At 34.9% G+C, this 27,697-nt stretch overlaps 1 protein-coding gene across 2 annotated transcripts in view; it reads right to left on the minus strand.

Annotated features, from left to right (window-relative positions):
- The window catches only part of LOC149410136 (modular serine protease-like), a 67,665-nt gene that overhangs the window by 8,310 nt on the left and 31,658 nt on the right, over positions 1-27,697 (minus strand). For both annotated transcript variants that reach the window (XM_089648482.1, XM_089648483.1), the window contains exons 6-11: positions 11,673-11,859; positions 10,482-10,615; positions 8,087-8,295; positions 7,554-7,757; positions 4,517-4,678; positions 2,198-2,322 (exon numbers count right to left, since the gene is read on the minus strand). In XM_089648482.1, coding sequence (XP_089504608.1) covers positions 2,198-2,322; positions 4,517-4,678; positions 7,554-7,757; positions 8,087-8,295; positions 10,482-10,615; positions 11,673-11,859 — 1,021 coding nt within the window. The remainder of the gene's footprint in view (positions 1-2,197; positions 2,323-4,516; positions 4,679-7,553; positions 7,758-8,086; positions 8,296-10,481; positions 10,616-11,672; positions 11,860-27,697) is intronic.

The following is a 27,697-nucleotide window of genomic DNA, read 5'->3' on the forward strand; positions in this document are numbered from 1 at the left end:
AGCCAAGATGATATTCCTGCCTGCCGCGCTGTTCGTCTAATCTTTCTCTTCCCTGTGGTGGGGGGGTCAGAGGGGGACACCTAGGTCTGCGAGCCATTCTAGGGCCTCAGGCGTCGCCATGTGGACCACAACAATCCCGCCGGGGATTCTCGTTCCGGATCCCGTTCGGTGGTCTGCACCGCATCACATTCACACATCGCCGACTCTTTAAAGCCCCATCTGTGCATCATGTGGGCACAGCGGCTATGGGAGCGCCTTAACATATTGATGGCGTAGGCTATAGGTTTTGCGAGGCATTGAGAACCCAGGCTGTCTCTCGGTGGGGTCCTGTATGAGGTGGGCGTTTCCCACGTTGGCCGTTTGCCACTCAAGTTTCCACCTCTCTTCTGGGGTGAGAGGTAATCGTTCTGTCAGTGAGTATTTTGAATAGGAAATCCACTTTTGATCGACAAGGGGACAATATTTTAATTGTTCCCCGATATTTATCGATTCCGCTTGGCCGGGAGACCTATCGGTCTTCGGCCCCTTAAATAGCGGGTATAGATTGTTGTTGGAGGCCCACTTAATTTGGTATCCGCTTCACTCACTGCACTACCTACACGCGCGGTAACAATCGTTCGTCTATAACAAGGCTGCCCAACCTTTTTAACAGTTGGGCGAAATTGACGATTTTGAATCACTGGCGGGCCACTGAATACCTGACGGTTCCTATTTCCATGGGGGGGGGGGTTGTTAGAGAATTTCTATAAAACATAATTCCCCACAAAAAAAATTCAAAATGAGTGCTCCCCACAAAATATTTGAAATCCATGGGGGGGGGGGGGTTGTTCCGGAACTTCGCTGAGAAAAAATTCCGCGCACCCAAAAACATCATATGTGATTCCCCACAACAATTTTTCGAATTCCATCGGGGGGGGTGGCTACAAGATTCCATTTCGGACGCAAAAAGTATTATATCAAAAACCAGTGTATTTTTGTTTAAAAAGTAAGTTCAACAGGTTAGATTTTTTCATCGCTGATTCTCGTTCTGAGTAGCCTAAATATCGATAAATCGCCTTCGTTGGCAACACTGGTGACCGCGCGCAAGCTGCATTGTTTGTTTTACCGCGGGCCCGCGACACTTTTTTAAATTGGCGGATTGGCGGGTTTTTTGAAAATGGTTCACGCGGGCCACTTATAATTCGTTCGCGGGCCACATTGTGGCCCGTGGGCCTGGGGTTGGGCAGCCTTGGTCTATAACTTCGCTTCAAGAAGAAACGGTGTCAAACCATATTTACTACTCCGAAGCGAACCCTTTTGCCTTATATAGGGTTTTCCAATAACAGGTGTTATTTTGAATAGCCCGCTATTTCGGAAGATGTTACTTTTGAAGCTGTCATTTCTTGAAATTTGACAAGTAGAAACTACGCCATTAATAAAAATGGAACGATACACGCTTCAACAACGCATTGAAATTATTAAAATTCACTATTATTAATTATTAGAATTCCATCGAAAAATCATCTTGAGTGATGAGGCCCATTTCCACCTCGTTGGCTTCGTCAACAAGCAAAATTGTCGCATCTGGGGCTCGGAAAACCCAAGAGTTATTGTTGAAAAGCCTCTCTATCCTCAACGTGTGACTGTTTGGTGCGGTTTATGGTCCGGGGGAGTCATTGGACCTTTTCGAAAATGAGGCTGGAGCAACAGTTACGGTGAATGGATTGCGCTATCGAGAGATGATTAATGATTTTTTATGGCCGGAATTGGATGGTATTGATCTGGACAACGTTTACTTTCAACAAGACGGCGCTACGTGCCACACAAGCAACGAAACAGTTACATATTATTTGCAATAATGAAGTTCCATAGCTCATCAAATTGTGTTGACATACGATTATTTTGACATCATTTTGTTTTCATTGTTATTAATAATCCCTCGATAACAACAGACTGATGATGAGATGAATTAAATTGTAATGTCATTGAATTTTAACAAATTATTATAAGCATTAATTACTCGCCTGAAATATCCATACAAATTGAAAACATCTGCCGAATAAAAATAAATGCTGCCAACGGGAATTGAACCCGCAACTTCTTATGTCCGGTCAGGTTCTCTGGACCACTGAGCTACGTCTTATTCCAAACCCGCCAAATCAACCTCAACACAACTCAACAACACAAATGTAAAACATAATGAAAATTGTGTTCATACGTTTCTTTTTTGTACCCAGGGATTTTCGTCGTCTTTTGGATTGTTATAGGACTGATAAAACTTTCCAGCGGCGATCCTGAAGTATTGGGCACCTATTAGTCCATTGTCGTAAAAACAATGGGCGGCTGAAATCAAACATCATAATATATACACATCACGTGTTACTATGTTCGTACACGCTAATCTAAGAAACCGCCAAAACGTTACAATGATTTTTTGTGAATTCTAAAAAAAATTCAACAAGTAACAAACACTCAATTCTCACGTTTCTTTTAAATTATTTTTTTAAGTGTTGGTCATATGATATAACAAAGATAGAAATGGATATTAGACTGAATAGAATTTACGTTGTAATAAAGTAAAGTTGTATTTCTTGTAATAATTTACAATTTTAACACTCCAGTGATGGAGTGTACTGGGGAGCAAGCCCTTCTAATGCTATGTATATATTTGCGAGCCGAACTGCCGAACTGAACCTCAACTCTGGGAAAGAAACGAAGCAACCCCAAATGGCGCGAAACGCCGCTTGCAGTTGATTTGTTCCTTTCCCGTAATTCGTGGTACGGTTCGCGTTTCGGTTAGCAAATGGTCACTAAGTTCTTGTCTATTTGTGTATAAGTTAATTTAAGATGTTGTTAACCGGATTTGATTCGGCTCTTTCAGTAAATGGTACTTATGTCAGCTAGTGTATAAAATAGATCTGATTTTTTACCACTATATTTTGCACAAAGCGTGGAGCAAATTTTTGAGCAAAATAGTTTAACGCGTTCGATTGAACGAAATTTCTTCTCCACACTAAGTCGCCTACCTGATAAGTAAGATGTTTCCTACGCAAATTATAATGATTTGCTCCCTTTTGATATGCTTTGAGCAGAGCGTTTGCTACTTGTTCGTAAACTGAAGATAATCCTCCTAGCCTTTGAGCATAAGCTTTATGATGGGCACAATTTTGCAAAATTGTCCTCCACATCGGCTATCGGGTTATGGTGCAGATCTCCGTCTATTATCTGCTCCCGACCGTGCATCAAAAAATACGGGGTGTAACCTCTAGCGCAATTGACAGAATTCTTCATGGCTGATTGAATTTGAGGAAGAAATTTAGACCGATTCCGGTGGTCAGATTCAACTAGAATGGATAATGCGGTGAAAAAAATTGATTATAACGCTCCACAACATTGTTTTGTGGAGTGTACAAGGAATTGTAAAATGGTAGCGGAATATTTTAGCTTTGTACATAGTAGTTCTTTAAGAGATATCATTATCACAAACCACCGTTCGTGGTACGCCATGTACGAGGAAGACAGCCGATTAAACTTAGAAAAGACGTCAACGCATGTAAATATTACGGTGAAACCGGAGTAATTCCGAGGTAAAGTATAATAATGATAATAATAATATTGGATAATTTTTATTGCGCCGCTTTTGTGAATTATCACCTCACGAGCGCTTTACAGTTGATGCAGGTATTACAAAAAATATAAATATTACCAACATAAAAAGTGAAGTTAAGTAAAGTAAAATGAAGAACAGGAACAGGTGACATGAAGATAGAAGATGGAGACTCTGCAGCAAGAATCCTAGGTGGTGAAGAAACTGGACCGGCTGCTGCAGCGAGAGAGTCCACCAACAGTGCCAACGCGAGGTTCGTCATCCATCCAGGTATGTGTCTGCTGCTAATAAAGCGCTGACACAATATCCTCACATAGATAACAGACCTTAGCAGCACCGCTGTGATGTTCGACGAAGATAGAAAATGGAGACTCTGCAGCAAGAATCCTAGGTGGTGAAGAAACTGGACCCTACTAAATCTAGTGATAACATCTGCATAGGTCTAGTAACTCGTTTGGGGTTTGAGGATAAACCATGAGGAGGGGCCGTGCTAATCTTATGGACTTTACAAGTTGTGCAAGGATTCACGAATTGTTTTTTTTATATGTCTTAAAGACTTATCTTCACGAAGATAGTCTAATGAGCATTGGAATGAACTTGCTGGAAGACGAATTTGCTCCGTGCAGACCAACAAAAGGTAAAAAGCGATGCTTCTTCCGTTCTTTCAACTACTATATAAAGCACTTAATGATAAATGCTTTCTTAACTAATAGCTTTGATTTTGGTGTTAATTTTGAGATTCACGCGCCTTATATTGACAATACTTGGTCGATGGTCTATGTCTAATATTCTGTCTCATTAAGTTTTACGTATAAAATGTAACGCCACGAGGTTAGCTTCTGGACTGGACTGGGTCGGGTTGGGTTAGGTTAGGTTAGATTATGTTAGGTCAGGAGAGGAGTTCATCATTGAAGTGATGTCTCCACTTACCGCTGATGATGACATTGGAGTACAGGATGCTGCCCCCGCAGAGGTATTTTATCACTTCGTTTTGTGTTTGGTACACGCCCACGTGCCAGGGGAAGTCGTTTTTTTTTGCTACTTGTCCATTTGAAACCAGCGGGTTTAAAGCGGGCTTTCTACGTCCGCAAACTAAAAATAATTAATAAAATAATTGTTAACATGGCGGTTGGGCCAAATACATTGTTCGTCAAATACCACGTACACAAAGAAACCAAACCTTCTCAACAATTAAAATATTGATAATTTTGAGAAAAAGGTTGAACAAGGTAGTCTTTATCTCCAAATGTTGGTTTCTTAAGTTATATATACAAGGTGTCCGGAGGTAAAGTGCGCTAACTTAGGGAGCAGATTCTACATGATAATACATTTAAAAAAGTTTTTTTTCCAATAATAGAGTTACATTGTTTGTAATTTTTTTATGGAAAAATATTTTTGTATGAAAAAAAAATGATGTGATTTCGTAAAAAGTTACTTTTGTTTTTTACTTCTACCACAATCACAGTATCACAATCTACAGTTACACACTGTACATACAGGGTGTAACTGGACATACCCGAAAGGTAACCTATGTTAGCATAGGAGATAATAACAGTCAGCTAGAGAGTATAAACTATGGAGTTCCTCAAGGATCTATACTGGGCCTCCTTATATTCCAAATATATATAAATGACATCTGCCAGTTGAAACAACATGGTGAAATATTTCTATACGCAGATGAGACTGCAATATTTTACTTTGGAAAAAACTTAGAAACTCTATTAGAACAATCTCAAAAGGATCTTAATATACTAAACAGTTGGCTAATAAAAATATATTAACAATAAATATTAATAAAACCGGCTACATGATCCTAAGCTCACCTAAAATAATAATACCGTCGCATGAACCTTTGCAAATAGAAGAAACAGTGAACAGTAGACAGTGAAAAATACCTTGCCTTACATGTTGATAAACATCTGACATTTAAACAACACGTAGAAAAATTAAAAGCAGAAATCATCCCACTAATTGGTGTATTGGGTAGAATTGCCCATCTCCTACCAACAGAGGTAAAGAGGGGCTTATATTTTAGTTTAATCCAGTCTCATCTAAATTATTTAATAGAAATATGGGAAAACACATACATTACACACTTAAATGATTTAGAAACAATACAGAACAAAGTTATTACAAAACTCTTCAATTATAACCCGGACACTCCCACAAAAAAACTATATCAGGAAATGAAACTCTTGAAAATAAGAAAATTGTACGAATACAACATATGCCTCCTAATCAACAAAATCCAAAATGGACTTATACACACAAACACAACATTTAAACAAACTTCACAAGTACACGAACATTATACTAGGCAACATAACAAATTGTACACAAATACTGTAAGGACTGAAAGTGGCAAAAGAGGCATTGGCCACGAGGGTGTACAAATATACAATCTCCTTCCAGATAACCTTAAAACGGAGAGTATAAATGTATTCAAAAAAAATAATCTTAAGTTATCAGAACAAAATTAGAAAAATACTTGTATGTAAGTGAAATGTAAATTTCTTTTAACTTAATAAATACAATAAAAATAACCAACTATTCCTGAGTGATCGAGTGGTACGCGCTCTGTCTCGTCCGTTACCGTGCTGCTTGACGAGATGGAGTGCGCATCACATTATCCGCTAGGCCATACCTAACCACCCGTAATAATGCTCGAGAATCGCCAGTTAAATTCCTCTCGGTACATGCTGTCACCCCTTGTATATATATTAATATACTTTTAGCCCTGTTGCTTCGTGGTAAATTGATTGAATATCCTTCTAGTGAGAAACATAACCATCTTCTTTCCTTTCTCCTTGCTTTTCTCATTCCCATCGGTCTCAGAAAATCACAAAAATCAGGCTTACTGTAGTCGTACTGGCTACGAGCAGTTGATAAAAGGAATAAAAAATCATAATTTCAGTATCTGTCTACAAAATAATTTGAACAGGTTAATTAATTGGTGTTCTCTTAACAAACTTCATCTGAACATAAATTAAACATAAAATTTTCTAAAAAAAACATTATATATAACATTATTTCATAAACATTTCTAAACATAAAATTTTACAGAATAAATCAACCAATTATTCATTCATATAAACTCAATAACTCAATCCTTACCTCTGTCGAAGAAATTAATGACCTGGGGATAACTTTCGACTCTAAATTAAACTTTATATCGCATATAAATAATATTAATAATAAAGGAATGAAAATTCTAGGCTTCATTCTTCGAAATTCCAGAGGTTTCAAGAATATTTCAACATTAAAAATTTTGTATACATCCCTGGTTCGTAGTCAAGTCGAATATAACTCCTCGATCTGGTCCCCCCACTACAAATTACATTCAGATTCAATCGAAAAAATTCAACATAAATTCCTAAGACACATTAATTTTAAACTCGGTATTCCCATTGAAAATATAAATTATAATTAATTGATGAAAAATCTAAATTTATTAAAACTCTCAGATCGAAGAATTATATCCGACTTAATATTTATGTTCAAAATTGTAAATGGTAGTATAGACAGTCCTGATTTAATTAACCTCATTGAATTTCATATACCCACGAGAGCTACTCGTTCTAAAATTTTGTTTAAATGCAACCAGGACTGAGTATTCCAAACACTCGCTCGTACCTAGGTTGCATGAAGTTAGTAATAGATACGCAGATGTGGCAGATCTATTTAACTGCACGCAAGGTAGGTACAAGAGGGCTATGCTATCAAATCTTTTCAATCAATATTAATTTAATCTAATTCTACCTTATTTGCACTATAGAAACTTTTGTACTTGTATCTCTTGTTTACTTACTTACTTACTCTCTAATGTCATTTCACAATCAAATGCCACATATATTTGTAATTCTTTTTTTAAAATATTTCTACGATTTTAACTGTGACATGTTATCATTGTTTATGGTATATTTATACCATTTATATTAAATAAATAAATAAATAATTTGTTTCTCACTTGCTGTACAGGTGGGTGGGAGGACATTCCATTGACCGTCACGACAGGTGATTGGGTTCAATTTGTTCACTTTCTCAAACTCCAACTTGCACTTCGACTCCACCACCGTTCCGTGGGACATTGCGTCTTTGCATTGTATGGTCTCGCCATTTGCAGACAGGCAAATAAAATCCACTGAGAATGAAGTTGGCATCTCGCATCTTTCTAAAAAAACACCACGAAACAAAAATTTACTCATGAAGTACATTTTAAAAATAAACACTATTTCTCACGTCCCGTGAAGATCATACACTGGAGGAGAACAATGAGTATTTTAACAAATCAAATTACCTGTTCACGCACCTGCATTATTTTCCTTGCTGATTGTCCACCGTGAAAATTGGAGTGTGGGTCGGTTCGGTTGTAACATATCACAAAGATCTCGTACAATAGGTACCAATACAGAGAGGATCATTAGGAATGTATGTCTCTAAAATGTGAGCTGGACGAAAGAAGCCTTACGGAGAAGAATAAACAATAAATAGTGTACTCACTGTGACAGGTTGGAGTTTTGCCCCAGCCATTGTTTCCATCGCACGAGGGGGAGATTTCCGAGGACAAGTCGTAACCGTTCTCACAGGAATAATTTAGGTAAGTGAATTTTGGGACCAAATCTCTTGGTCCAAGCGTTGGATTATTAAAGATTCTGTATTTTCCTCCATTTGGATATTGTGGCAGAATACAACCTCTGCTACCAGGATTGCTATACAGCAAATAAAATAAAACATTATCCACCTATACAATAATAACTATTCTTCTTCAGAAACGTTTGGCAATTTGGTTAACCAAAACACAATATTCTACATGGTCGTAACGACGCGACGGGTTGACAATTGATTAATTTTCAAGTTCTTTTATTATTTCAGTTCTGTGAGGCTACTGGCACGTAATGATATAATAACAGAATTTGAATAGGACTTTCGTTTAATTGGAGAATGCCCATCTTCCAAGATCATCTTAGGCTGGAGATGGGGGCCCAGTCTAAGTGTTAAATATTAACGGTATCTCTGGAGAGATACCGTTTGAATACCTACAACGGTACATTATAGATACGAAAACCGTTAATGTGATGAAACAATGTACGTCTATAGACTATAGACTACAGTGCCCACATCAAGACCAACATTCAAGAGCTAAATCAGAACTTCACATTGAAGCCACAACATTCAAAAGGTAAAGACCTCCTTCCCACTATTTTTCTTTAGAATTTAGATTCAAGAACATATAAGATGTTATAATAATAAAATCATTTTTTCAAAATTCGCAGAACATCTCTTAGTAAATAATCACGTCCCGCTTGACAACAATGAACTTAAACCCTTACATATAGAAAGAAAGGGCCTTAGATTAAATTTACTTGAACAATTAGAAATCAATAAAAAAACCAATGACCCATTAATAAAGTAAGGAAAATTATTTATTCCCCGCTTCTAAGTATGTTCACAAAACCTAAACAATATAACACATTTAAATAAATTAATAACTGCTACATCATCATTAAACAATTAATGTGGGGAAAACAGACTTCAAAATACCCCCACAGAATATGAAATCTATTGTCACAATTATTTTATCAGTAAATTTTACCGGTAGTAAATCATTTTAAATTGGGAGGGGGTAAAATAGAATCATATTAATAAGTCGTCTAAACGTGGCTAAAACCAAAGTTTGAAAATGGACTTGAATGCCGAAACAGCTGTAACAATAACAAAAACCAAAAAATACTTGCAAAACATATTAAATATATTATTAAATTTGATTTTACCATAAATTAAATGGAATTATACGAATTAAACACAAAAACAATAAATAGAAATAACAAATGGTAATATTTTTATAGTGTTAGAATGCCAAATTCTTTTTATCGCATTTCCTAAATCTGTGTATTTTCTTATTTTTTAAGAAACAGATTTTTTAATATTACAGGAATTTGGTATAGCGACATCAATGATATAAGTTATTTTTTAAATTTTGTCATGTAAAACTATATCGGGTCTATTATGACTAATCGTTCGGTCTGTTAGTATAGTTTTATCATAATATTATATTTTATTAACTTCATTTTCTAAAAATGAATTTGGTTCGTATTCATAATGTTTAGTATTGAAACAGTTTTTTTGGATAATACCTACCATTTTTCCCATCATATACTATCCATCTTCTTCCCTAAAACATCATTATCTTGCACTGTAAATTGTCGCAAGTCAGTCGAATTCGTGTCGTATAACAAGAAGGTGCAACCTTAGTATCGTCGTTGTATTATTCACTTTTCTCGTTCATCTCGTTGTGGAGGAAATTTCACCAAAACAGTGCAAGTGCATCGAGATCCCTATTACCCGGATTCATGGGAATTCCAGGTAGGCTGTTCCCTTCATTCCACTTTTCCCGTGATTTATTCAGAACCAATTGAACGAGCTCTTTACTGTCGTTTTTTAATATAAATTTGATGTACAGTTCATTTTGATGTGTAATAGAACATTTTACACATAATATGGTACTATATTACGTCAGTCAAGCAAGTCATGTTTAATTACCAAACTGTAATGAATTATTTTTAAAACTTGATTGTGCCTAAATGTATACTCGGACGGTGTTAATACAGAACATCCCGATACAATATGCAAACATTTTCTACATAAATCATCAATTTGATTTGTATCTTTGATTATTATGCTTCCTATAATTTTTAGTATTAATGACTCTATCCTGAATGGTAAGCATAAATAATTCTATTTCTGCGTTCAACTCTCCAATACTCAACCATTTGTTAAACGAAAATTTCCACGTATGACGCAAGGTCGCGCTGTGCTACTAGACAGCCTGGACGAGAGCTTTTTATCGTCGACTCGCTCTGGCCAGTGTTAAATATAATAATAAATAAACACTTACACGTGTTCGTGACGATTGGTAAGTTTAGTGTTGGTTGGGGTCGGAGTAGTTGTGATTGTGACTTGTGGTGTCCATCCCGTGACCTCCTCACAAAGAACTGGATCCTCATCTGAACCATCTACACAGTTCACTACCTGGAAACGAACATGAATAACGGGAAGGAGCGTTAAAACTGCTTCTGGGCATCCCATAATTATCTTAAATTAGAACGGCGTATACGGCAAACAACAGTCAGTGGTATTTTATAGAGCTCATAAAACAGTCACTATCCGCATCAGTCTGTTTATGCGATTAGTTCTTCTAAATATGCAACGGATTTTGATAGAGTTTTCACTATTATTTAAAGAATTTTTTCCGGAAGGTTTATATATACAGGATTTTCCAATAAAAGGTGTTATTTTGATATTCAATCGTAAAATATCAATGCTTTCGTTGCTTGTGTGGCACGTAGCGCCGTATTGTTGAAAGTAAACGTTGTCCAGATCAATACCATCCGATTCCAGCCTTAAAAAAACTATTAATCATCTCTCCATAGCGCAATCCATTCACCGTAACTGTTGCTCCAGCCTCATTTTCGAAAAAGTAAGGTCCAATGATTCCGCCGGATCATAAACCGCACCAAACAGTCACACGTTGAAGATAGAGAGGCTTTTCAACAATAATTCTTGGGTTTTCCGAGCACCAGATGCGACAATTTTGATTTTTGACGAAGCCACCGAGGTGGAAATGGGCCTCATAACTCAAGATGATTTGCATTTGATTGAATTTTAATAATTTCAATGCGTTGTTGAAGCGTGTATCGTTCCATTTTTATTAATGGCGTAGTTTCCACTTGTCAAATGTCAGAAAATGACAGCTTCAAAAGTAACATCTACCGAAATAGCGGGCTATTTAAAATAAAACCGCTTTTTCGAAAATGAGGCTGGAGCAACAGTTACGGTGAATGGATTGCGCTATCGAGAGATGATTAATGATTTTTTTATGGCCGGAATTGGATGGTATTGATCTGGACAACGTTTACTTTCAACGAGACGGCGCTACGTGGCACACAAGCAACGAAACCATTGATCTTTTACGATTAAATATCAAAATAACACCTCTTATTGGAAAAATCCTGTATTTAAAGATTAGAGATAACGGAGAACGCTTCGATTGTAAAAGTAATTTATGAAAAATTGAATGTCCACATACATTATTGCATCTTGCACCAATATCCATACAGGCACCGTAAGCACACTGCGCGTTGATGCTGGGACAGGGAAAGTTCGCGCACAGATACAGTGTCTCATCAGATTTGTCTCTGCAGTTTGCAACTCCGTCGCACACTTCGTCCTTGTCTATGCACTGCTGACCATTTAGGCATTCAAATTTGTTTCTTCTAAAAAGAGAAAACAAATTTAATATTCAATTTGATAATAATTACGTATCTCTGCAAAAAAAAAATATTTACTAAAATAATTCATGTAAGAAGTCAACTTGCGTACAAGTATTCTCCTGTCTGGAACCCACATTATAATATATATATATACAAGCTGTTGAACGAATACAAAACAAATTCTTACGTTTTATAAATTTTAAAATGGATATTCCAGCAATTATATTTAACTACAGCACTCTGTAAAATTATATGAATATGCTTAAGAGGAAGCTGCAAGCCAAAAATGTGTATATTCTTGGTATACCTTATATTGTAGGTGATAGGCATTAAAATCGCTTGACAAACGGAGTCTAGATTCGGTTTCAAGCACAAAACTGGTTTTTATTTATTTTGTAAATCATTTTATAAGAAAGCAAAAAAGTTAATCAAGTGAAACTGTCACAGATAATCTTAGCTATAATACTGTATTTTTAGTAAGTGTAAGGTGGTTTCCTTTACGCTTTCATGAATTTCTTTTTAAAAAATATTTTTTTTAGTAGTTTACATTTATATTTTTTTATTTAGTAATTTATTTTTTTATTTGTATTCTACTCAAGCGTTAGTGTTACCGAAATGTTTTAAATAAATTGTTACTTAAATTAAAAACCACATACTATAATGATAAATTCAAAAATCTTTTTCAAGATTCAAAAAAAACATGGGACGAGAGTAATCAAATTTTAGGCTAGGTTTACACTTGTAAGTAAAATTTACGACTTTCGTAAATTTTTGATAAGTTACTCACAGGAGCGATTACATATGCATCCAACTTATCGTAAATAATGCTCACGGAAGTTGTTTGGAAGTTTAACTTACGAACTTCTCACAGAGACCGCTACACCAATAATTCTATTTTAGGTAAGATGGCTTCCTGACAACAACGCGTTGCCGCCGACTTTGACAGCTGTCAGTTAGTAATATTTGATAAGGGATTTGTTTATTTACGGTTAGATCATGGATCCCCATATAGTACCCATTTCCGCACACAACGGATTGCCGCTGCGATAATATGCACAATTTTGTCAAACAAAAACGTAAGGGCCCGCAGAGTGTGTTGGATTAGGAGTTGGCTTCAAACAAAAAGTACTGATGGGGATTTCGTTCGTTTAACGGCAGAATTAAGAATTGAGGATCAACGAAAATTACTTAATTTTATCCAAATTAGAGCAACTGACTTCTAATACATAATATATGTAAATGGTTAGACCGCTAATTAAAAAGAATGATACTCGTTTTCGGAATGCTATTTCACCAGATGAAAAATTAATGAGATTCCTGAGGCGTATGTGTGTAACACCATGTACGATCGTGTGAGAAATGCGGAGATCCGCAAAGAGTACAAGGCTGATGTAAGCGTAATGAGTAAGATCAAGAAAGGGACGCTTAGATGGTTTGGGCATGTAGAGCGAATGAGCAAAGAAAGGAGTGTAAGGAGAATATACGATGCAAATGTGAATGGTAGCAGAAGTCGGGGACGCCCGAGGAAGACATGGCACGACCGAGTGAATCAAATACTTGAATCGGGCCATGTCAACAGTCATAATAATAGAAGAGTATGTATTAGACGATGTATGAATGTGAATGAGGCAATAAGTGTGTGCCAAGACCTAGTTGTTTGGCTGTCCGTCCTCTCAGCCTACCCCTGCGGGGAAACGGCGTGATGGTTAGTTAGTTAGTTAGAAAAATTAATGGTGACTCTTCGATTTTTGGCGTCAGGTAATGTTTTCTACGTATTCTTGTATTGCATTTTTGTATGCATTCATTCGAGATATTAATTTGTTGTGAAGTTTGATAGCTGATCCATCAGTTCGTGAAGTCGAATACTAGAATCATTATCACACATTTACACAGGCATTTTTTAAACATGACATTGTGTTAATGATAAATAATGTTATGTTAGTCTCCATAGATTATCGCAGTGTATTATTTCATAAAGCTGTTCATGGCGACAAATAAACAAGTCCCGAGGAACAACGGCAGAAAGACCTGTCAGTGTTGCAGATTTCTGTTTTACCATCCCGACAGTGACGTCAAAACTTACTGTAAGCGTCTCAACTTATCAATCTGTTTTGATAAGCTGTGAGAGAGCCGTAAATTCACGCGTGAGCGATTAGACCTGTCAAAAACTTACGTAAAAAAAACTTCCGTAACTTGGTAAAAATTACGGTAAGTGACTTATGGTGTCGTTTACATTGGTAAATTTGTCGTAAGTCGCTTACGTGAGCAACTTACAGGAAAAAACTTACAAGTGTAAAGGCAGCCTTAGGAAAGAAATGTAAAAATAATTGTGACCAAGTTGCCTCCAAATATTTGATGAAAGATCAGACCAAAGAAAATCTAAATAATGATTTTGTTAATTATTTCTCTGATAGTGTTTGCAATATGTTAAATAAATGTAATTACAGGACAACTGGGTTTGAACCAGAGGAGATGCCTCAAACTATGTACCTACCAAGGGCCAAAATTTCTGATATAGAAAGCATTGTAAGACAACTTAAAAACTCTTCTCCTGGAATTGATAATATCAGAATGAGCGATATTAAAAAACACATATCTACCTTAGGTCTAATTATAACCCATTTTGTTAATAGAATCATATTTGAGGCAAAAATTCCAGATGACTTAAAATGTAGTATCATCCGACCCATTTATAAAGGCGGTGATCACACTGTATTGGGTAATTATAGACCGATTAGTATTTTGCCATCACTCGAAAAAATCCTTGAAAAATACATTCAGCTGAAATTGATTAAATATTTAGAAGATTTTTCTATTATTGATACAAATCAATACGGCTTCCAGAAAAAAAAGGGCACTGAAATGCTAATTCAGAAGTTTGCCAGCCTAATAAATAATGAATTAAATAGTAAAAATCATGTATTAGTCTTATTTATAGATTATTCCAAGGCATTTGACACTATTGATCATAAAAAATTATTGAAAATATTAGAAATCATAGGAATAAGAGGGAAACTTCTAAAACTCTTTGAAAATTACTTGAACAACCGATGCATGAAAATAAAACTTTTGAACACCTTAAGTAAACAAAGGAAAATATTAGCAGGCGTTCCTCAAGGTTCCATATTGGGACCAATTTTATATATTATTTATGTATCTTTTATTAAGTACATTTTTAAACAACGGTACGTTGTTGGTACGTAACGTACGGACGATACTGCATTGGTGATTTCTCGCAGTGATTTGCAATTATGTATTGAACTATTTTTTTTTTTTTTGTAATTATTTTTTATTTTTAATAATATGTTTACATGGTACATAATTAATTTTACATCTTGTATTTTTTTACTACTCTTCCATTGAAAGCATTTGCTTGTGTATGGAAGGGGAGTGTACATAAATGTTGTTGTTAGTTAGTACTTAAATAATTCTTTTTACATAAATGTATGTTTGCTGTCGTATTTTTTTTGATAGTAGTGAAGGATAATATATTAATTTATTAAATTTAAAAAAGAAAGGAAGTTATGGAAAACTAAGGATATTATTTGTGAGATTAATTAAGTGACAGTAGTTTTTTTTTCAGAATATTTTTAAAATGTCTCTTGACAGAGAGCAGTATTCGGGTTTTATCATTAATGCTTCTGATTTCTTCTGGTAGACGATTGAAAAAAATTCTTCCCTGGTAAGTATAATGATGTTGTGCAAAAGACGTATTTAGTTTTGGGCATAGAAAAACATGTCTAAGTCGCGTTCTGTTTTCATTTACAAATTGATATTTATCTTTTTCTTTTATAATTTGGATTAATGAGTTTTTAATATATAGGTCTTTAAATGTAGGTACTTGAAATTCTTCAAACAGGCGTTCTGTTGGGTAGTCAAAGGATTTTTTTAATATAATTTTAATAATTGTTCTTTGTATAATTTCAATTGGAAGAAGGTTACATTTATACGCGGATCCCCAACTAATAATAGCGTATTGTAAAGTGGATTGAACTAAGGCATAGTAAATTAAATATAGATTTTTTATCGACAGAAAGTTTCTAATTCTTAAAAATATATATATTAATTTTCTAATTTTGTTTACTACTTGACATATTTGTTCCTTCCATTTCAGATTTTTATCAATAATTACTCCTAGATATTTAATTTTATTTGTTGTTTTTAGTACTGTACAGTTTGATTTGCAATAGTTTTGGCTGTGAATTTTAGTATTATTATGTATGACAATGTTAAAATTTTTAGGAGTATCATTTGTATGGATTGCAAATGGAATTACAAATGTCTTTTCTTTATTAAGTGACAGTAAATTAGTGTCGAAAAAATTCTTGAGCGTGTTGATGTCTTCTGTGGCCTTTAATTCTACATTTTCCCAAGTCGTATCACTTATTATTAATACTGTATCATCGGCGTATGACGTAATTTGACCATGTAAGGGTTGAAAAAAAATATCGTTTACATATATAGTAAATAGAATTGGTCCAAGCACTGTACCTTGGGGGATTCCAAAGCTTGTAATCTCTTGATCACTATTAACACGATTGATTTTTACTACTTGAGGACGGTTTTTTAAGTAGTCGGTGATCCATTTAATTGCGTTGCCTTTTAATCCAATATTATTCAATTTTTTTAATAACATCTCATGGGATATGCTATCGAATGCCTTTCTAAGGTCAATAAATATACCCGCACATTTTTTACCTTTATCTAATGATTCGTAAATGTATGAAGTTACGTTAGCAATAGCATCTTGTGTGCTGAGTGATTTTATAAAGCCAAACTGGTTTTTGTGTAATATTTTATTATTATCTAGAAATTTTACCAATTGTTTTTTTACTATTTTTTCAAAGATCTTTCCTATATTAGAAATTAGACATATTGGGCGATAATTCGTTGCTTGATGTGGATCTCCAGATTTGTAAATAGGTGAGATTATTGTGGTTTTGTAGTTCATTGGAAAAATTCCATTTGTTAAACTTAAGTTTATTAAATGAGTGATAGGTTTTATTAAGTGAGGTTTCATAGTTTTTAACATGTGTGTCGTAATAGAATCAAAACCGGGGGACGAACCTCCTTTCATATTTTCTATTATTTTCGAGATTTCACATTCTGTTGTTGTTTCAAACATTGAAAGTATATTACGTTTCTGTATATTTTTATTTTTATGGTTTTCTTGGTTTGAAGGCTTATAAATATTTTTCGAAAGATTTTTCCCAACATTTGCAAAGAAGGAATTAAATATGTTTGCACATTGTTTAGGCTGTATATTGGCATCTATAATTTTTTTATCATGTTCAATGTACTTAATGTTTTGTGTTTTTTTTGTATTTTCTATGGCGAAATTAACAGTTTTCCACATTTGTTTATGGTTATTTTCTGAAGATAATATTTTATTTTTAAAATACTCTTCTTTACTTTTTTTAATATAAGATGTTAATTTATTTTTATATTTTTTATAGAAAATATATGCTTTTTCATCTTGGGGATTTTTTAAAGTTATTTTGTAAAGTTTTTCTTTATTTCTGATAGATATAATAAGTCCTTTGGTAATCCAAGGTTTTAAACATCTTAATTTTGATTTTATGTATGTTGTTATCTCAGTTGTCGAATTTTTAATGTGTTGTGACATAATATTTTCGAAGTTAGTCGAACAAATTTCAGTATCATCACTGTTTAAAACATTATTCCAATCTTCCTTTTTTAATTTTTCAGAGAGAATAGTCATATCTATTGTTGATTTTTTGGTTATTAAATTATGTTTTTTATGTTTAATATTATTATTATACAGAAGTAAGCATGAGTGATGATCAGTTATGTTAGTTTTCCAAACAATTGATTTTATTTTGTGAAGATCTTTAATGTTTACATTTGTCCAAATGTGGTCTAAACAAGATGGAGTATGTTCTTTTATTTCCCTAGTATTTTTATTTATGCAAGATATAAAATTTTGTTCAGTCATACAATTGATGTATTCATTTTTGTTATTATTTTCTATTTTTTCATTAATATTAACGTTAAAATCTCCTACGACGAAACAAAGTTTATTTTTTAATTTTAATAATATGTATTTGAGGTCATTAATAAATGTAATAATACTCGAGCCATGCGTTCTATAGATAGCTATTAGATGGTATATGGATTTGCCGAGTTTGAAATGTACTTCGATGCAGTTTACTAAGTGTATTGGATGTTCTATTATGTTAACAATACTAAATTTATTGCTTGCAAATATTATTATTCCCGAATTTTTATTGATGTCTACTTTGGTAGAAATATAGTTGTACTCAGGTAAGTGGTAAGACGGTGACTCAGCGTTCGTAAATGTTTCGGATAACACTATAAAGTCCGGTTTTTTAATTAAATTATTTATTTTTAGAATTAATTCATCTAAATTTTTTTGAATTGAACGGATGTTTATGTGCATAATAATTATATCATTGATGTTTTTAGAAATAATTTTGTTACACGAATCGGTACATATACATTCATATTCTTGAATTTTAATATTTAAATCTAATTCGTTACTTAAGAAATTATCCATTTAATGCATTTTCGGTTGTATTTTACAAAATTATTTAAAAGATTTTTATTCAATGTCGTAGTTAATTCTTTCTTTGGCTAATTTAAGCATGTAAGATCGGAACTTACATGTTTCGCTGTTTGTTCGGTGGTCTACTTCATTCATTTTACTGTTCAAGGAGTTTATTTCTTTCTTCTTGTTAGCTGAGTTGCAGTTAGCGCATTTGGGTGGCAGTTCCAGGGATTTACACTCGGAGATGGGATGATCTTCTGAACAGTGCTTGCATGTTGGTTTATTCATTCTATTGTAGCATTTTTGTGCTGTGTGTCCAAATCTTTGACAGTGGAAACATTGGGTAAGAGGACTGCAGTCTTCTACATAGATTCTCATGAATCCTAGATGAATTTTTTATTACAAAAAGATTACATTGAACTTTTGAAATGGTCTCACGACTCTGGTTTAATTATAAATGCCAAAAAAACTAAATTGATACATATTATGTATCAATTTAGTTTTTTTAAATTGATACGCGATATCCGGAATTATCGACCAGTTGCCGTTCTATGTTCCATCATGAAAATATTCGAGAAAATTCTACATAAATATATACTTAATCACGTTAATCCAATTCTTGATGACCGTCAATATGGTTTTAGACCCCAGATGTCAGTAACATCAAACCTCTTATGCATCTCAGATTTCTTATCACAAACTCTCGACAATCGGGGACAGGTGGATGTTGCTTATTTCGACCTGGAAAAAGCATTCGACAAGGTTGACATCGACATTCTTCTAAATAAGCTAGCTTCATTTGGTTTTTCCAAAAGACTACTCTGTTTTTTTGCTTCATATTTTCGAAATCGTAGACAGTTTGTTTATTATAAGGGTTCCAGTTCTTTGGAATTCACAGTTTTTTCTGGAGTTCCTCAGGGGTCTATCCTTGGACCACTTCTGTTTCTGATTTTTATTAACGATATTGGTTCAGTCATCACACATTCGCTGTATTTACTATTTGCAGATGACTTGAAACTATATCGTTCAATAAAAAACCATCTTGACTGTATTCTCCTTCAACGTGACATTGACTGCGTCTCAAACTGGGCCAAAATAAATGGCTTGAACTTCAGTACACCCAAGTGCAATATCGTCTCGTATACAAGATCAAAGAAACCGCATTTATTTGAATATACAATCAATGAAATTATTCTCCAACACCTAAATCAAATCAAAGATCTAGGAGTTATTTACGACAGCAAACTAACCTTTCACCTACACATCGATGATTTAATAAGCAGAGGATACAGGCTTCTCGGCTTCGTAATTAGAAACTCATATCCGTTTCGTAACACAAAAACACTGACGTTATTATATAACACACTAGTCCTAAGTGTACTTGAATCAAACTCGATCATCTGGGCTCCACATGAATTAACATACACTTTACGCATTGAAAGAGTCCATAAAAAATTTTTAAGGTTTTTATTTTCGCGGCTCTATGGACGTTACCCTTGGCTTTACCCATCGATTTATATATTAGGCATGACCAATTACCACTCCCTAGAGACACGTAGAGGTATTGCTTTGCTTAAATATTTTTTCCAACTAATAAACGGTCACTTATCTAATAATGAGATACTGGCCCAATTAAATTTTTTTGTACCAGAGTCTCACTCTCGAGGACGTCATCACAATCTTCTATATAGTAGAGCAAGCCGCACTAATTTATTAATGAACTCACCTGTGGGGAGAGCTACGTGCTTTTTGAATGCGGTAGATAAGAAATTAGATTTATTTTTTGTGTCCTATAGCGCATTTACGAGATTTTTGGCATTGCATATACACTGCATAAATGGTACAATTATAACGTCTTAGGCTTTATTACCTGTAATTGTTATAAATAAATGTACAAATTATATAAAAAAAAAAAAAAAAAAAATTAGATCACCCAATGCTAAGGCAAATATTATTACACCTGAAATAAAGACACACACTTCAAATTGCTTACATGTTGGTATTCCTGCAATATGTACATGTGAAAATATTGAGCTGGTCACAGAGTATGTATATTTAGGTATTATTATTGATTGTTTTTTCAAATGGGACTTACAAATAAATAAAGTATTTGCACGTCTGAGATCTATTGTTAATAGATTATATAAATTAAAATTCTATGTTCCAATATGTACACTTAGAATGATTTATTTATCACTAGCTGAATCTATTATAAGGTATGGAATCACAGCTTGGGGGCTTTCATGTAAAACAAATATAAACCATGTTCAATCAGTTCAAAATTCACTAGTTAAATTATTAGCTCATAAAAGTTTATACGAACAAAGGCATAATGTTCCATACCTTTATCAGAATCTTAAAATTTTGTCAGTAAGATCAATTCTGTGGTATAAAATTATATTTCAGCATATGAATAGCCCTATATACATAAATAGACCAGACCACACTTACAATACTCGTTTTACGTTAAATGAAGGACTAATTGTACCTAAGCATTTAAACAAATATGGACAAAGAACACTGGACTACATATGATACCTAGTTGCCTAAATATGTTACCTGCTGAAATAAAAAAAATGTACAAATGTAAAAACAAATATTATGTTGAAAAATTGGCTCGCTGAAAGAAATATAGGTAGGTAGATACTATCACTGTTTTGTATATGTTTTTATATTTTTAAAACAAATTGTTATTTTTATTGTTATCACTGTTGTCATTAAGTAAAATAAGTTTTTATCTTTTTTAAATATTTTTTATGTGAAAAGTTGCCATCGACAAACTACTGAAAAGTAGTTTATTGGAACTTTTCTATTTTTTTCTGTATTTTTTATTTTATTATTTACTGTAATATGTATTTTTTGTCTTGCTTTCTTCAAATAAAAAAAAAAAAGCGAAACGATAGGTTTTAGTATAGTACTCTTAATTTCCTCACGCTTACTTAATTTGTAAAAAGATATATTATTTCATCTTTAAAAACACACTTTTATAATTTGGGTATCTATGTTAATATTATGTTTGTATTTATATCATAAGTTTTTGATTATTGTTTAAAAAATCATTAGAACTAAAGGTAAATACTCTTCCCATAAACACGAGCTCCTGGAGCTCAACTTATGGAGTAGTAGAATAATAGGATGGGGAAGAGCGTATAAAACCAACTTAACCCCACTTGAAATAGTACATAGAAGACTCATGTAAATAATTCTAAAGAAACAATTAGACTATTCAACCCAAAAATTATTCGATGAATTCAAAGTATTACCAATAAATAAAATTTATCAAAAAAACGCATTACTACAAATCCATAAAGACAAACTAACAATAAAGTCATTTAGCACCAGACCGAGAACCTTAGGACAAATAATAATCCCTAAACTTAATACTACAACAGCCCAACATCATTACACATACTCAGCAATAAAATGCTATAACGAACTCCCTATAGAAATACAATCCGAGAGGAATTATGAAATTTTTAAACAAAAACTCAAAAAACAATTTACTATTAAATAATTTCTAAGTATGTGTTACGATGTGCCAACCTATATTTCCATTATGTACAAAACAAATGCCATCTGATATTTTTCATTATGTATAAAAAAATTTCATTATGTACAAAAAAAAAAAAATTGCAACTTATATTTTCATTATATATAAAAAAAAGTAGTCCTTCATGCATCCAAATTGTAACAACTGATAAGTATGTATAGTACTGTCAATTTGATAGTGCTCCCTCCCTAAACACGAGAATTTCTCAATTAGGTAGGTATTGTTACCACTAATATTATATATTATATATGTGGCGTCGAGAAAAATCTAGATTAACTAATTAATAATAAACCGCTCGACCTAATTAGTACCTACTCCCGAATTATGTACCTGCAGTCGAAATCGCATCGTAAACAAAGCAATCTACTTACTACAAGCACCTACTTGTCTACCAGGTGACAATACGTCACAGGCCGTCTTTCACATTACGAGAACTCGCCAGAAGGTTCGAGTCTACCACCTAGGCATAATTGCCGCGCCATCGAAACTTCGTGAAACACACAGACTGTGCGAGTGCCTAGGATTTAGTTGCCATCCATCTACCTACTGTTGCCGTCGGCCGTGTAGTATAAATATGCCCGACGCAGCGAGTCAGTCAGTCAGTCATCATTCTGCCGCCAACGATTTACTAATCTCACGAGTGACAAACGGTGCGCCCCCGCGCCCCCCGCGAAGGACAAGATACCCGGCTTCGCCGTACCATCATGGACTCCATCGGAACACCATCATAGCGCCTTGTCCAGATTGCCGTCCCTGGCAAGCGCTACTCGGATTACAAGCGCCCTGGTTCCAGCGTCTCTGACCAGCGCTTCTTCCACGTCACCATGACCACCACGAGGACACGTAGCATCCTCACTGGTCTACGTCGCTCCCGCACAACCGCCTACAAGGTCCGCCGCACCTTCGGCCTTCCGTCAGCACTGAAGTATTTATTCCCCAGATCGCCAGTGCCTGACAGTCATCGAGTCCCTGTCACCAGCGCCCGGCGTCGACTCACTGACCCGCGCTTGACCTGCCAACACAGCCAGCATCCGGTGAATACATCTGTCCAGCGTCAACTCTCTTTACGGCTACTCTGACTCAATAAACACAGTGACCTTCACGACACGCCTTTTATTTCGTGCCTCACCATTGATCCCCAAATATATTATGTATTATATGTATATTGGTTAATAAATATAAAAAAAAATTATAATATGTAATAAAAAAATGTAATAAAAAATATATATTTATATATATACATTGCTATTGAACTCCTTTGTACAACATAAATCTCCATGATAACTTTCATTATACCTGCTAATATTATTCACAATTGGCTTATTATGTCATGTAATATATTCTAACAAACTAACTAACTAACCATCACGCCGTTTCACCGCAGGGGTAGGCAGAGAGGACGAACCGCCAAACAACTCGGTCTTGGCACACACTTCTTGCCTCATTCACATTCATACATCGTCTCGTACATACTCTTCTATTGTTATGACTCTTGACATATCCCGACTGTAGTATCTGATTCACTTGGTCGTGCCATGTCTTCCTCAGGCGTCCCCCACTTCTGCTACCATTCTCATTTGGATCGTAAATTCTCCTTACACTCCTTTCTTCGCTCATTCGCTCTAAATGCCCAAACCATCTAAGCGTCCCTTTCTTGATCTTACACACTACGCTTACATCAGCCTTGCACTCTTTGCAGATCTCTACATTTCTCACACGATCATACATGGTTTTACCACACATACGCTTCAGGGATCTCATTTCTACAGCATTCAATCTACTTTCATCCTTTCTCTGCCAGTTCCATGCCTCACTGCCATACATCAGGGTAGGTACCAGCACTCCATTGTGGACTGCTAACTTCGCTTCTTTGGACAATTTTTTGTTAGCGCCAACTGCGTTCAGTCCTCCATTAATGGAGTTACCTGCATTTACTCTTCTTTAAATATCTCTGTCAGCCTTCTCATCTCTCTAGAACATACTTCCTAAATACACAAACTCATCCACCTGCTCCAAGTATTCCTCATTCACAGCTATATTGCACACTGTTTTCGTACTCTCTCTTTCAAACACCATTACTTTAGACTTACTTAAATTCATCATTAACTCATTCTTCATGCATACTTCGTTCATCCTATACACGAGAGACTGCAGATCATACATACTATTAGCAATATAATGAATACTTATTATTGAAATCCTGAACAACTTACCTATAACAATATATTCACGTAAAAGCCTTCATGGCTTGAATATATAAATAAATAAAATAAATATAATATGTTTTTTTTTTAACACCTGGCTTTCACCCTTCAAGGGTGTTCTTGGCCATCATTTAAAATTATTGAGAAATGAAAGGTGAATTTAAATATTAATTTTATTTAAATGGGCAAATTTCAAAATTATAATGATAATTGGAGTCGAGTTCAGACTTAGAAGAGATGAGATGTTGAATGGAGGGGAGGCAATTTTAGATAAGGCTTGATAGAAGAGAGGATATTTGTTTAGAGAGGGACAACCAAAAAATATGTGATCTAAAGTTCCCACTTCTAGACCACAGAATGTACAATCTGAGGAGTCAACGACGTGAATTTTAAAAAGATGGGAAGGAACGGAACAATGTCCGATCCTCATTCGAATGAGTGAAGAAATTTCTTTTTTGGAAAAATGAGGGAATTGCTGAAACCACGGTTTTGATGGAATAGTCCTTTGTATTGAGGCATAGCAGGCTCCCTTGGATTGACTAGCAATGTGCCAATACTCAGACCAAACATTGCGGGATCTATCTTTGATGATGGAAAAAATGTCAGATAGGGGAATGTGGTTTACGAGGGTAACAACAGGGTTGGACGCTCCTTGTTTTGCCAAGGCATCCGCAATATCATTACCCATGATACCAACATGTCCAGGAATCCAAATCAGAGTTACAGTTTTACCAGAGCTTTGAATGGAGGCTATCATCTCTCGAATAAGGCACACAAAGTGATCATCAGGATGAAGAAGAGGACTGGATTTAAGTTTTTGGAGGGAACTGAGAGAGTCAGAGAGAACGAGGGAATGTTCGATATTATTTTTAATTATATATTTGAGAGATTCTATTATTGCAATGCACTCGGCTGAAAATATTGAAAATTGATTTGAAATTGAATGAAATATTCTGTCATTAGAATTATTGTGGTAAACGTTAATACCTATACCACAGTTCGGAGAGTCGGGAGATTTGGATCCATCAGTAAATAAAAGAGAAAAGTTGGGCCATTTAGATGAAATAATTTCATTGAAAATATTATTGACAGTTCGGGCCGGGAGATTGGAATGACTTTTAAGGATTCCAATCCCTTCAAATATTGTTGGGGATAGGGTGACGTGACTATATTTTAATTTGTATAAGGGAAGTAGATCATTTTGGATGATGTGAAGCTCTGAGAGAGACTTAAAATTTTTACAGATGTCAGGATGAGGTTTAGTTGAAGCTCTGATTGTATATGAATGGATTGAGTCAATGAACAACGAGACGCTGGGGATAACCTGATGACATTTAGAATTTAAACATTTAAGAACAAATTTGTCAGCAAATAGTTGACGCCTTAAATAAAGAGGAGGATCAGAACATTCTACTTGAAGGGAATTGATGGGTGACGATTGCATCGCTCCAGTTATAATTCGCAAAGATTTAGATTGAATTTTGTCTAATTTATCAAGTACATTTTTTGAGGCAGTACTAAAAAGTGGGCAGGCATAATCGAGATGGCTTCGAATAAGTGCGTTGTAAAGCAACTTAATGCAAGTAGGGTGAGCACCCCACCAAACGCCAGATAATGATCTGATGATATTTAAATTTTTTTCGCATTTAGTAACTAAATTATTAATATGGGAAGACCATTTAAGTTTCCTATCAAATGTTACTCCCAAAAATTTTACTTCAGAAGCGTTGGGGATTGGAGAATTTTTAAATAAAATTTGAACGGGGGGGTTTTTATGGCGGTTTGAGAAGGTGACACACTGAGTCTTTTGGATTGAAAGTTCAAAACCATTTAAGGTGAGCCATGTGCAAAGGGCATTCATGGCTTCGTTAAGATATTTGACGGCGAGAGGGATGATTTTGGATGATAAGAAGAAAGCTATGTCATCTGCGAACTCAATAACTTTTACTTGTGGGGAAATAGTGACATGCATATCATATGTGTATATATTATACAGTAAGGGGGACAATACATCGCCTTGTGGCAAACCCTTCCAAACAGACCTACTTTGAGGAGAAATATCTGGAAGTTCAATGAAAATTTTTCTATCTAGAAATAGATTAATAATAGATTGGATAAACATGGGGTGAAGGCCAAGGCCTAGAAGTTTTTTTTTCAGGATTGGGATGGAAACATTGTCAAAGGCGCCTTCTATATCTATAAAGACGGCAAGACAAACTTCCTGTTTAGAAATTGATAAATTAATATCAGTGCTGATGATGGCAAGGTTATCTTGAGTGGATTTTTTTTCCTAAATCCAAATTGAGATGGAGAGAGAAGCTGTTTACTCTCGACAAAAAATTCTAATCGGTTTTTAATTAATTTTTCATAAAGTTTACTGAGGGTGGATGAAAGAGCGATTGGCCTGTAGTTGGATCCAGAATTTGGTGATTTGTTTGTTTTTAAAATAGGGATGATTATTTGACAACTCCAGTCATCAGGTATTATACCAGTCTGGAAGATTTTATTTAAGATGCTTAAGAAGTGGTTTAGAACATTATCATGACTATTTTTGATTATGCTGTAAGGTATACCATCTCTGCCTGGAGATGAGTCCTTGACTGTTGATAAACATTTTTTTAGCTCAATTAAGGTGAACGGAGAGTCTAGCCAATGATTAGACATAGGAGTATTATAGATGGGCGTTATTTCATCTAAGTTAGGTACAGAAGGGGGGGCAATTTTGTCCAAGAATTCATCGATCCATTTAGAATGAGACGCTCGAGGAGATGGTGAACTGAAGGAGGATCGAAATCTTCGGATCATAGACCAAACTTCCGAAATTGGAGTGTTCGGAGATACTGAACTGCAGAAGTTGTACCACCCAGATCTTTTTTTTGACCTCAATACCCTTTTGGCATTGGATTCAGCGTTTTCGTATATAAGATAGTTCTCCATAGTCATATTGTAACGATAGGAAAGAGATTTAGCTTTCCGAATCCTTACTACTTTGGAACATTCCTCATCCCACCAGGGAGTTGGAGGGAGTTTTTTTAAAAGAGATTTAGTTTTAGGGGGAGGATTTGATTTCTTTATTGCAGTTATGAGCATTGATTTGAAGTTATTATAATCATCTTTGACGGAAAATATATCGGTGGCGGGTAAATTTAGAAGGAACTTGTCCATATGAGAGTTAAATTCATCCCATTTGGTGTGTTTCGTTTTAATCTTTGTCGAAATATGAGACTTGTCCGATTGGAAAGAAGTTTGATAAGTAATGGTGATCGGGAAATGATCACTGGAGCAAGGGTCGGGGGACACCACCCAAGAGGAGAGAGAAGCCAGACTAGTAGAACATATCGAGAGATCCACTGCACTGGGGTTTGTGCTGGGGCGTGAGATCCTAGTAGGAGATCCATCATTCAAAAGGAAAAGGTTGGATTGATCTATGAAATCCATCACACTTCGACCATCTCGGTCGGAGAAAGCAGAACCCCAGACGGGGGAATGGGCATTAAAATCGCCTAATATACAGAAAGGAGGGCTTAGTTGACTTACAATTTGCAACCAAATTTTTTT

This window comes from Hesperophylax consimilis, chromosome 28 (assembly GCF_061612785.1).
Source record: "Hesperophylax consimilis isolate HC1 chromosome 28, BYU_Hcon_1.0, whole genome shotgun sequence".
NCBI classification, from domain to species: domain Eukaryota; kingdom Metazoa; phylum Arthropoda; class Insecta; order Trichoptera; family Limnephilidae; genus Hesperophylax; species Hesperophylax consimilis.